The sequence below is a fragment of the Myotis nattereri genome (assembly GCF_964212035.1).
Source record: "Myotis nattereri genome assembly, chromosome: 3".
Lineage (NCBI taxonomy): Eukaryota > Metazoa > Chordata > Mammalia > Chiroptera > Vespertilionidae > Myotis > Myotis nattereri.
Window position 1 is genome coordinate 181,209,015 of NC_138077.1, and position 12,792 is coordinate 181,221,806.

General features: G+C 42.2%; 1 protein-coding gene across 1 annotated transcript in view; it reads left to right on the forward strand.

Annotated features, from left to right (window-relative positions):
• EPS15 (epidermal growth factor receptor pathway substrate 15) overlaps positions 1-12,792 on the forward strand; it is a 121,049-nt gene that overhangs the window by 49,895 nt on the left and 58,362 nt on the right. The window contains exon 12 of the mRNA XM_081087156.1: positions 2,306-2,391. Coding sequence (XP_080943282.1) covers positions 2,306-2,391 — 86 coding nt within the window. The remainder of the gene's footprint in view (positions 1-2,305; positions 2,392-12,792) is intronic.

Here is a 12,792-nt window from a genome sequence, read left to right on the forward strand (position 1 = left end):
CACTTCAAGTTGTATCTGCTCTACAGAGTTTTTAATATAACAGATTTGTTTGAAGTCCATTCACTGGAGCATAGACACCCTTGTCTGTTTATGTCATCAAAATGGGATTTTGTTACTGTTTCTTATCTATTAACCAAAATTTTTAACCTTAAAAATTAAAACTCACATTTGTTTTTGTCTTTCAAATAATCTCCTCTTAATAATCTGATTATTTTTTTAGAATTGCATTTTTTTTTTCAGCTGTGACTAATCCTTTTATGAATGTTGCTTTCCTTTCTGTATTTTTTCTAGTTTGGACTATGTTTTCCATTCTGCAGCACTCTACTTTTTGCCTTTCTTGTACTGTCAGTTTTTTTACTCTCTCAAGGTTAGAGCTTTACTTTATGTCTTTTTAGCATTGCAGTTTTTGGTTTACAAGATACATTTTGAAGTTAGAGGTTTTTTATGCAGCAAAGTTGTTGCAGAGAAAATACCTAAACAGCATGCTTTTGTCCCAGGTGATCATTTGGTCCTTGTGTGCATTTTACTTGCCTTCCCTAAACTCTCTAATCTACTTAAAATCACCAAAGTGGAATTTTTGTGTATTGTACAAAACAGGGTGAGAGAAAATATATTGAAAGAAGGTGACATGTTACATTTTTCTTTATATGCCCTTATACTTCATATACTGTTAGCTGGACTTTCTCCATGCTTCCTAGTTGTATGTCATTTTATTGCTGTAGTATGGGAGTTTAATTTTTGTGTCAGCGATTGAGGAGTGACACAAACTGTGTACCAACTACAGTACACTAATCTTCCTCTGTAGTCATCTGTGGTATCACCTTCTAACTTGTTTGAGGTTGAAATTGTTTGTCTCACTCTTCTTATTTGATGGTATTTTTAACAGTGAATGACTATCACATGTGAGTCACTCTTTTTGAGTTACAATGATGGAAGAGGTGTGAAAGTCATTTCACAAAGAAGATTGAGCCAAGGTGGAAGTAGCTCATTGGGAGGCCATCCATCTTTTAAGAACAGCTTCTATTGATGAAGTTAATTATAAGAATAGCTTACATTTATAAAATATAAAGTTTATAGAGTGACTTCACATGTAATATTTATTTCATTTAATTTTTAAGGTGGGCAGGGCAGAAATTACTTCTCAGTGAAGATCATAGCAGAGCCAAAAATAAATCCAGCTAGATTTTCTAACTGCAAGTACCATTCACAGACCAATTTTGACACCTTCATTATTGAAAGAGAACCATATGGAAAGGCTGCCTTATATGAAGATAGTTTAATATTTACTATGGAACATGCCTGAGCAGTATGTTTTACTTTAATTAAGGTAGACACTAAAGTATTTAACAAAAGCAAGTATTTGTTGAATTAAATAAAATTACCACCATTATAATTTTAATACTCAATAAAAATGTGTGCACTAACTCTGTGCCAGATGATACAATTACAAATAAATCAGCATTCATCTCCACAAGAAACATATACTTTAGTGGAGGAAGTACTTTATAAATCTGATATCTGCCCTAGCCGGTTTGGTTCAGTGGATAGAGCATCCACCTGTAGACTGAAGGGTCCCAGGTTCATTTCTGGTCAAGGGCACATGCCCGGGTTGCGGGCTCGATCCCCAGTAGGGGGTGTGCAGGGGGCAGCCGATCAATGATTCTCTCTCATCATTGATATTTCTCTCTCTCTTTCCCTCTCCCTTCCTTTCTGAAATCAATAAAAATCTATTTTTAAAAAGATTTTAGCCCTAACCGGTTTGGCTCAGTGGATAGAGCATTGGCCTGCGGACTCAAGGGTCCCAGGTTCGATTCCAGTCAGGGGCGTGTAACTTGGTTGTGGGCATATCCTCAGTGGGGGGGGGGGGGGGGGGGCGGGGTGCAGGGGGCAGCTGATTGATGTTTCTCTCTCATCGATGTTTCTAACTCTCTGTCCCTCTCCCTTCCTCTCTGTGAAAAATCAATAAAATATTTTTTAAAAGATTTTAAAAATATAAATCTGATATCTGTTGTATTGCAAGGTACTGGACAGGCTAGAATCAAATGACAAAGGCATTGGGATCTGAAGTGAAGATACATAATATAGAACAATAGGTTAGAGAATTTAAGGGAAAATGTCTTAGTATATAATTGTGTGTGTGTTTAAAATTGCATTGGATGTGGTGTTCTTAAATGAGTTAAAATTGTTAGTAATACCATAAAAAATGTAATACTCTATATGCATGTAGTGCTTTTTAACATTTTAAATGCTTTGCCATATATAATTTTATAGTAATAATGTATAAATGTAAACTTTTTGTTTTTAGAACATCATAGGATCAAGTCCTGTTGCAGATTTCTCTGCTATTAAGGAGCTAGATACCCTTAACAATGAACTAGTTGACCTACAAAGGTATGTAAAGTAAAATTACAGATGACTACATAAATTATGTCTCTCTTTTTTTCTCCTTCCTTTCTCCCTCCCTCCCTCTCTCTCTCTCTCCTTCTCTCTCTCCTTCCTCCCTCTCTGAAATCAATAAAAATATATTTTAAAACAAAACAAAATAAATAAATATAGCAAGTATTATTGATTTTCTTAATTTCTGTATTCCCTGGAAAGTTTATGGCAATATTCATTATAAAAATGACCTCCTAAAATTACTTTTTTTGAAGTGAGGCCATTTTTCCATCTATAAGGCATTGTATTTAAATATCACTGTGTTTGCAAAAACTCTACTTTTCCTTACCTTCACAACACTTTGATGCAGATAATGACTGATATTTTATTTTATTGATGGTGTTGAGACATAGGGTGTTAAATAATTTATCTGGATTATATGGCAAGAACTTGGCAATGATCTTTTCTCATCCATTTGAACATTGAGATTGTTGTAAAGAAACTTAGTTGTGATTTTTTTTTCATTTGCAAGAAAGAACCAACCCAGTCTAACTTAAGTGAGAGTGAATTTGTTGACTTTTGAAACTAAGACCTCTTAGAAGTAGTGATAGCTTAAAGCATAGCTTTATACTTGGGTTCAAATAATATAATCAGTTCTCTTGCTCTCCCCATTTTTTTTTTAAATATATTTTTATTGATTTCAGAGAGAGGAAGGGAGAGGGAGAGAGAGAATCATCAATGATGAGAGAAAATCACTGACTGGCTGCCTCCTGCACCCCACCGACCCGACCCCCCCCCCCCCCCCCCCGCCGCCCCCGCCTCCACCACCCCCCTGGAGATTGAGCCCACAACCCCGGTATATGCACTTGACCGGAATCAAACTGGGACCCTTCAGTCCTCAGGCCGATGCTCTATCCCCTGAGCCAAACCGGCTAGAGCTGCTCTCTCCATTTTTTGTTTCCACTTACACTGGGTTTGATCCATTCTCAGATGGATTTTCCCATTATGTTGTCAAGGGGGCTATAGCATACTTAGCCTCATGTACTTATAATTTCAAATCTAGTGGAGTGCCTCTCTTCTGGCAGTTCCTGGAAAAGTTGTAAGATTCAACCTGATTGGACTAGCTTAATGCCGTGCCTACCCCTGAAACAATCGGGTGAAGGATGTATATATTTGATTTTTCATGAACTCTGTCCTGGGAGTGGTAGGTGGTAATTTGCCACTGATACCATATGAAGTAGAGGAGAGGGTATCCCCACATGAAAATTCTGCAAGATGGAAAAATGCATTCTGGGGAGGTAAATGTCTGCAAAAGACAGTATAATTTTAAATCACTATTAATTTCAGTGATCAGCCTATTTGAACAATATGACTCGACATACTGTAAACAGTCTGGGTACCTTCTGAAATGTCATTGTTTTCAGCGCACCTGCCTTCTACCAAATTCTTATTTCCTGCTAAAAAATTGCCTTTGCCTGTTACATAAGCCTCTAATATCGGAAGTAAAAAATAAAGCAAAAGAAAAAACCCCTTGAATATCAAAAAGTCCCACTTTCTTTCTTACTCGTGAAAAAAAAAATCCAATCCAAATTCACACATCAAATCATCAATCGTGCTGGTTGTATAAGTTTTACTTCTGTATTCTTCCTATTAGTCTGCCTCTCATTAAGATTTAAAAAGTTTTTACTGTGGTTCAGAATAGAAGTAAAAGTTTAATCACTGAGTCTGTAATGGTGTGTAGACTTTTCATGATCATGTGGTCCATAAATGGCCCATTAACATTTTTTTGTGTGCCTCCTAGGTAATATATATATATATATATATATATATATATATATATATATATATTAAATAGTATCTAGATTTGAAAATGCTTGTCTTCTATGTGTCTCATGCCTATGAAAATAGACACCAGTATTCTAAGACTTGCTTGACTTCAAGAGAAGTTATTTAACATATGAAATGTTCTATTGTGTGTTTTAATAGGAAGTAGAGCATCATACGTAAAATGTTCTTGCCAGTGCAAACATTTGCAGTTATTAATTACATTTTGGTCAACTGAGCTTTCCCTAACTTATAGTAACCCTAATGTTAAGTTGTACTAGTGGCAGTATTGCTTAGTGAATCCCAGCTAACATAAAAAACATACCTAACCTTTTGCGACTGTCTTAGTAAGAAAATCATAGAACTCCAAAACCTTTTTAGGTTTTAAGTTGTAGTCATGTTTTATAAATGTATAATACATGATTTGACATTTGTGAAAATACTTTCCCTAGGTTTTTATTTAGGTGAGATCTACAGTGTAGCTAAACTTCCATCATCTGTCAACTCCAGTAATGTCATAATGAGACTCATCTACCCAGCTAAAATTATGATTGTTAAAATTCTCTTTTATAACTGTTTGTTTAGGTCACTAATTCCTTCAACTTTTGTACGTAGGCATTTAAGTATGTTAATCAAGTTAAATTAGTATGATACTTTTAACTTAAAAAAAGGAAAAGCAAAGATAATAATGTAATAATCATATCAAATACCTAGATCTCTCACCTGAGCTCAACTTTTATATTTTTTATTGCCAACCAGTGTTTTCATCTGAATATCCAGTAGGATATGACTTTCTAATCTTTCTCTGACCACTGTCTTTATCTCTTTTATTTCCCTTTCTCAGTGACATCACTGTTCATCTAGTCACTCAAGCTACAAACTTGAGACAAACTTGAGATTTTTCTTCCTCTCCTCCTATTCTTCTATCTTGAAATGTTTCTTGAAATTATTCCTACCTTCCCATTTCCTTTGCCTAATTAACTCTTCCTCATCCTTCAAATCTCGCCTTAGACATCATTTCCTCCAGAAGAGGAAGCCCTCTCAACTTTATGTCCCAAACCTGCACCTGTCAAATTTTATGTAACAGCCTATTGCACTTGGTCTTATACTTACTGTACTTTATTATAATTGCCTATTTTGTTTGGATTTCTCACTAGACTACTTTTAAGCATAGGGACTATTTGCTTGTTCACAATTGTATTGCTTAGCTTATGTAATAGATGAAAAAATAAGTGACTCAATTTTGTCGAAATCTGCCCATATTTTTTTCTGTTTCTTAGTTTTAGCCTTTATCTCTTATCTGGACCACTCTTATAACCTCCTAATTGACTCTCTGCTTTGGGTTTCTTGACCATCCTACCTCCGTCCTATATAATAAAAGCCTAATATGCTAAGTGTCTGGTCGACCTGTTGGCTGTTCAATCAAAGCGTAATGATATGCTAAGGCTGCTCAACCACTCGCTATGACGTGCACTGACCACCAGGGGGCAGTCGACCAGTAGCTATGACGTGCACTGACCACCAGGGGCCAGAAAGTCAACCAGTCACTATGATATTCACTGACCACCAGAGGGCAGACGCTCCAACTGGCAGGTTAGCTTGCTGCTGGGGTCTGGCCAATCGGGACTGAGTGAGATGGGCCAGACACGCCCTGGAGCCCTCCTGCAGTCCCTCCCCAACCGGCCAACCTCCCGCATCCCTCCCGGCCCTGACCGTGCACCGGTGGGGTCCATCAGCCTGGCCTGCACCCTCTCGCAATCTGGGACCCTTCAGGGGATGTCAGAGAGCTGCCAGTTTTGGTCCAATCCGCAGGCCAGGCCAAGGGACCCCACTGGTGCACGAATTCGTGCACTGGGCCTCTAGTTGATGTATAAAGTACAACTCAGATCCCTTAGTGACTCCCCATTCCTACTGGATCCAGTTCACTTTTCTGAGTATGGCATAAAGGCTCTTCTTTCCTGGTGTTCCCTTGGCTCACTGACCATTCTTCTGGCTTAGCCATCCCTGGTAGTAAACACTGATAACACTGTAAGTATCTTGGGAGCAGTCACAGTATGTTTGCTCTTGTACTCTCAGTGTTCAGCATAGTGCTCTAATCTACTGTTTAGTTTCATCCCCCTTCTCCAGCCAAATGGTGGGTGGGCTTATTACTTCTCACCTCAACATGCCACTACTTTTATTCTCTTTGCCTCTGATTCTGCTGTTCGCCTTTGCCTGAGATACCTTTTGCTTTATAAACTTTCACTAATGCTTCAAATTTCAGTTTAAATACCATCTCCTTTGTCAAACCTTCCCTGAAAGGTTGATTGCTAGTTGCTCTTTCCTGTCTATTTCTAGAGACTTTTATTCACTGCATTTTATTATGGTCTGTTTTTAAATATGCCTTTTAAAAAAATTTAAACTCCTTTAGGTCAAGAGCTGTGTCTTATTCATTTGGATAGGTTTAAAAATGAATGCACTCATTGCCTGAAACCATAGAATTTCAGTATAGGTTAGTTAGTTGAATAAGTCAGAGTATGTTATAAATATTAGAATACTAGAGGCCCGGTGCACAAAAATTTGTGCACTCGGGGGGGAGGGGGTCCCTCAGCACGACCTGTGCCCTCTCGCAGCCTGGGACCCCTCGGGAGATAACGCCCTGCTGGCTTAGGCCTGCTCCCGGGTGGCAGAGGGCAGGCCTAATCCCTAGGTGCAGCCCCTGGTCGGGCTCAGAGCAGGGCTGATTGGGGAGTTGGGGCGCCGCCCCCTGTCATGCACAGAGCAGGGCGGATTGGGAGGTTGCGATGCCACCCTCAGTCACGCTCAGGGTAGGGCCGATTGGGGGGTTGGGGCACCGTACCCTGTCACACTCAAGGCAGGGTCGATGGGGAGGTTGCGGCGCCACCCCCTGTCACGCACAGAGCAGGGCCAATCAGGGGATTGGGGTGCTGCCCCCTGTCACACACAGAGCAGGGCCGATCAGGGGGTTGGGAGCTCCCCCCTGTCACGCACAGAGCAGGGCCGATCAGGGGGTTGGGGAGCTCCCCCCTGTCACGCACAGAGCAGGGCCCATCAGGGGGTTGAGGAGCTCCCCGCTGTCACTCACAGAGTAGGGCCCATCAGGGGGTTGAGGAGCTCCCCGCTGTCACTCACAGAGTAGGGCCGACAGGGGAGTTGGGGCACCGCCCCCTGTCACACACAGAGCAGGGCAGATCAGGGGGTTGGGGCGCCGCCCTCTATCACCCACAGAGCAGGGCTGATCGGGGGTTGGGGCGCCGCCACTGTCACACTCAAGGCAGGGCCAATGGGGAGGTTATGCCTCTACCCCATCACACACAGAGCAGGGCCCGTGGGGGAGAGGGGGGTTGGGGCGCCACCCTCTTATCACCCACAGAGCAGGGCCAATCAGGGGGTTGGGGCGCCACCACTCTCACACTCAGGGCAGGGCCGATGGGGAGGTTATGGCTCTACCCTGTCACACACAGAGCAGGGCCAATCAGGGGATTGGGGTGCTGCCCCCTGTCACACACAGAGCAGGGCCGATCAGGGGGTTGGGAGCTCCCCCCTGTCACGCACAGAGCAGGGCCCATCAGGGGTTGGTGATCTCCCCCCTGTCACGCACAGAGCAGGGCCGATCAGGGGGTTGGGGAGCTCCCCCCTGTCACGCACAGAGCAGGGCCCATCAGGGGGTTGAGGAGCTCCCCGCTGTCACTCACAGAGTAGGGCCGACAGGGGAGTTGGGGCACCGCCCCCTGTCACACACAGAGCAGGGCAGATCAGGGGGTTGGGGTGCCGCCCTCTATCACCCACAGAGCAGGGCTGAGCGGGGGTTGGGGCGCCACCACTGTCACACTCAAGGCAGGGCCAATGGGGAGGTTATGCCTCTACCCCATCACACACAGAGCAGGGCCCGTGGGGGAGAGGGGGGTTGGGGCGCCACCCTCTTATCACCCACAGAGCAGGGCCGATCAGGGGGTTGGGGCGCCACCACTCTCACACTCAGGGCAGGGCCGATGGGGAGGTTATGGCTCTACCCTGTCACACACAGAGCAGGGCCCGTGGGGTGGGGGGGTTGGGGCGCCGCACCCTGTCACACACAGAGCCGCAGGGCGATCAGGGGGTTGGGGAGCTCCCCCCTATCAGGCACAGAGCAGGGCCGATCAGGGAGTTGGGGCGCCTTCCCCTGTCAGGAACAGAGCAGGGAAGATAGGGAGGTTGTGGCCCCGCCCCCTGTCACACACAGAGCTGCAGGGTGATCAGGGGGTTTGGGCGCTGCCCCCGTCACGCTGATCCTGGTGCCGGGAGGCCTCGTGGCTCCGCTGATCCCGGTGCTGGGAGGCATATTACCCTTTTACTATATAGAATAGAGGCCTGTTGCATGGGTGGGGGCTGGCTGGTTTGCCCTGAAGGGTGTCCTGGATCAGTGTGGGGGTCCCCACTGGGGTGCCTGGCCAGCCTGGATGAGGGGATGATGGCTGTTTGCACCTGGTCACACACCCTTCAGGGTGGGGGTCCCCACTGGGGTGCCTGGCCAGTCTGGGTGAGGGGCTGAGGGCTGTTTTCAGGCTGGGACTGAAGCTCCCAACTGCTCCTTTTTTTCTTTTTTCTTTTTTATTCTGGGCCAGCTTTAGCTCTGAGGCTTGGCTCCAGCTCTTAGGCCTCCGCTGAAAGCAGGTATCTGGTTTGTTTCGGTTCTATAATCGAAACTCTGTATCAACTCCAGCTCTGAGATCCCAGCCGGCTGAAAGCTGGTTTCTGGGGTTTTGTTTAGCTTCTATATGTTACAGTGTTTCTTAAACTGCAGGCTCAGAGGCTGGCAAGGCATGCAGGGAACGTTGCAATCCTCCGTCACTGAAGCAAGCAAGCCTCATGTTCAGTTTAAGCTGCCTGGCTGCTGGCCGCCATCTTGGCTGGCAGTTAATTTGCATATCACCCTGATTAGCCAATGGGAAGGGTAGTGGTCATACGCTAATTACCATGTTTCTCTTTTATTAGATAGGATTTCCCAGACTTAATTCCCACAAAGTTTACGGCAGACTAGAGGCCATATGTTAAATGATGAAATAAGGCAAAAGAGTTGCTCAGTAATAGCTTATTTTGAAGACTATAGTAGAAAATTTTATTGACAAAAGGATTTTTAATCCTCACAGGGACATGAGGTTAGTGGGCTGATTTTTCAAATTTTGGGTACCTGTTTTTCAAGCAGCTCCTTTGAGAATCTGTTGAAGACTAGTAAACTGTACCCAGGGAAAAAAAAGGTGTATCTATGTATACCATTTTGTACTTATTTCAAGAGTTTCCAGACCCTTGAAAACTCTCCATGAAACCATTTTCAAGAACCCTTGCTCCGAAAGTAAAGTGGCTAAATAGAGAAGTTCTTGGAAGTGAAAATGCAAAACGTACTGAGAAATTGCTTCAGTCACTTAGAGTGGTGGTGGTGAATTATGCTGAGGCAGGAGTTAATATTTGTTTGTCTTCAACCAGCTTCTTCCTTCCTGTCTCTGTCCTTCTAGCAAAAACATCAGGAAGTAAAAGCTACATCCTGTCAAGCTGGTTTGTTATCCTGGTCTTGGGCCAGTAAACAGGATAGGTAATAATAATAATTATTATTAGGCATTGTGCTCTGCCTGCTTTATATAATTCTCTTATTTAATCCTTGAATGTTGCTGAAGGGTAAGTAGTTTTATCTTAGTGTTCCAGTTGAGGAATGGGCAAGTCTTTTCTAAGAAGCCTCCCCTGATATCCACCTCAACTAGGAGCACTCAATCTCCTTTTCTCAGAACATGTAGAAATACTGGGTTCTATTTCTTTGTACAGGAGACTCTGAGCTCTGTGTGATAACACAGAATGTCTCTTATTCTATATAATAAAAGCATAGTATGCAAATTGTCCCCTCAACGGGGAGTTACCTGGGAGTTCGACCAGGGTGCCGGGCCAGCTGGGGGAAGAGAGGGAGGCCCCGGCCAGCAGCTACTAGGGACCCTACCAGTGTACGAATTTCGTGTATTAGGCCTCTAGTTTGTAATAAAGCAATACAGTGTAGTATTTCAGAGCATGGGCTTCCTAACCACATTGCCCGGTTTGATTCCTGGCATGACTTAGACAAGTTTCTTAGTTAATTATTTGTGCTTCAGTTGTACAAAGTAAAATGGAAATACAAATAATACCATGTAAAATGCCTAGTACAGTTCTTGGAACATGGTAAATTGTCAATACATGTTAGTATCATCATCATCCCTAACACCCAGCTCTGCACTTAGACACAGTATTTACTGAATAGGTGCTCAGCAAACATTAGTTGAAGTAGCTGAATAGTTGAAGAAAGACAGGAACTATATATCCAGGATCTATATTCCTAAATACTATATATAGATCTCTACCTCAATTATGTTTGAGAGCTGATCTAAAAAATACATATTTAAGGAATATAGTTTGAAAATTTTTAATGTTTTTTGTTTAGTTCAGTTCAAGTACCTTTAGAAACTATTATCTCTGGAGAAAACATTGCTTATAATATTGAATCTGGAGCTCTTTTGTTTATATAATCCAGTCTAGTCTGTTTCTGGCCCTGTAAAGATCTGTGGTACTGATACTAGAAGGTCTTAATCATGACTACCTCAGGAATGGTGTTACTGATTGAGTAATAGAAGCACAAGGCTGTAATGTACATTTGGTAATAAGGAGGCAATTTAATTCAGTTTCACATAAAGGGCTGTGTGGGAGGGTGAGGCTATTGCATTTCTCCAGGCTGATTCAGTTTGGAGGGGAGTGCTCTATTCAGGGAAGATGGCATCTATTGACGGAGTGGAAGAGGGACTTAGCACAGGTACCTGGTGGCTGTCCCTTCAGATCTTTCCTTGGAGTTAAACAACCCAGTCCTCACTTAACTTCATTCCTCTCTGATCTGCCCCCTCCCTCTATCAGAGCCCACTGTGAGTGGGCTGGCCCTTTAAGAGGGCACCTGGGTTTCTAGCAACTCCGGATTCTCCCTGGTGGACAGAATCCCCACTGGTTTTCACAGCCAGATGTTATGCTTTGAAACCATATAATGAGTTGCTCACAGTAGAGAGTCCTTGGATTATTTTGAATATTTAGGCAAGATTATGGGATAGAGATTTCAGTGATTACATATTCTACAATTGTGTCACAGATCATTTTCTAAGCTTTTTTGTAACTCATAATTCCTTTTAACAAATTTAAAAATTACTCTATTGATATTTAAAACTAGAAATAATTTTACTATAAGTAAAAAGCCAAAGCATAGGCTCAAAGCCTACTTTTTTCCTAATTACATGTCATCTTGTACATTTTGCCTTGCATATCTTAAGATGGTAGAGATATTAGTGTCTGCATAATGAAAAATAAAAAAATAAAAGTTTATGTGACCTGAATTGAGTCAATAAGCTTATTTCACAGCAGAGTCAGATTAGAATCCAACTGTCAGTTTTAGCCCATTTTACTTGATTCCATAGACCCTCATGCATCACTGAAAACTACATAATGAGAGTAGCATGCTTTTCTATGTTTGGTTGCTAGAGAAATTTATTGATAATTGAGCTATTTCAGGTTAAGTGTGCACTAAAGGATTTTTATAAATGAGTCTTAGATTGAAAAATATACCTTCAGTGTTTCACAACTTTCTAGTTTTTAACTGGTTTCTAGTTTTTATTGTTTTCCAGTTGGAAAATAATAGATGCTTATGTTTAGGAAGAAAGACATAAAACTGTATATGGAAAGGACTTTGAAGGTGATTTGATACTGTTTCTCTTAAAATGTTGGTATTACATAAAAGTTATGGCAGATGGCTCACTCCCTTCTCCCCATAAACAGAGACTGGGTGAATGGAAGTGAGTTGCTTGAAGTCAAGGTCCTGAGCCCGACTGTCTTTGTGAATGGCTTTTGACTGTTTCATAGTAGGATTATGTGGTTATCAACTTTATACTTTTGAAAGCCTAGCTTGGGCTTTGCTTTCCTTGCTGGTTCAGATACTAGTTTCTACAGAATCAGAACAGGCAACCTTTGGAACACCAGGGAGCTCTATCCTTGGCCTTTCTTTATGGCTTTGGTGTTCTTGGATTCCTCAGGTTGTACCAGCATCTTGGAGTGAATAGGGCCAGAGAGTCAAAGGTAGAGGGTGTGTAGGATCATTCCATTTCCCTTTTCTGGAATTTACTAAGGTGAAGGTAATAGCTTTCCTGTCATGACATCCAAGATGAGTGATGCTCTAAGCCAGTGGTCGCCAACCGGTGGTCCACAGACCACTGGTGGTCTGTGAGGTCCGAAAGGTTGGCAACCGCTGCTCTAAGCAAGATGCTCACATACCTTTATTTGGAATATATCTTACGTCTGTCTTATCCACGTATGTTGAGCTTCTTAGGAAACTGCATGTAAACATTTTTTGTGCATAATCTTGAAAATAATTAAAATTTTAAATTACTAATATTAAACAGAATGCTTTGCATTGGTTATGTATCCATCATCTTTAAAGTTTTTTTGTTTAATAGTGTATGTTATACTACTTGGTTTTTATGGTAAAAAGGAATTATGAGACCAGGATTTTACTAGATAAAAGTAGATCAAAAGTTAAATTTGATTTCAGTACTAAGAGAAATT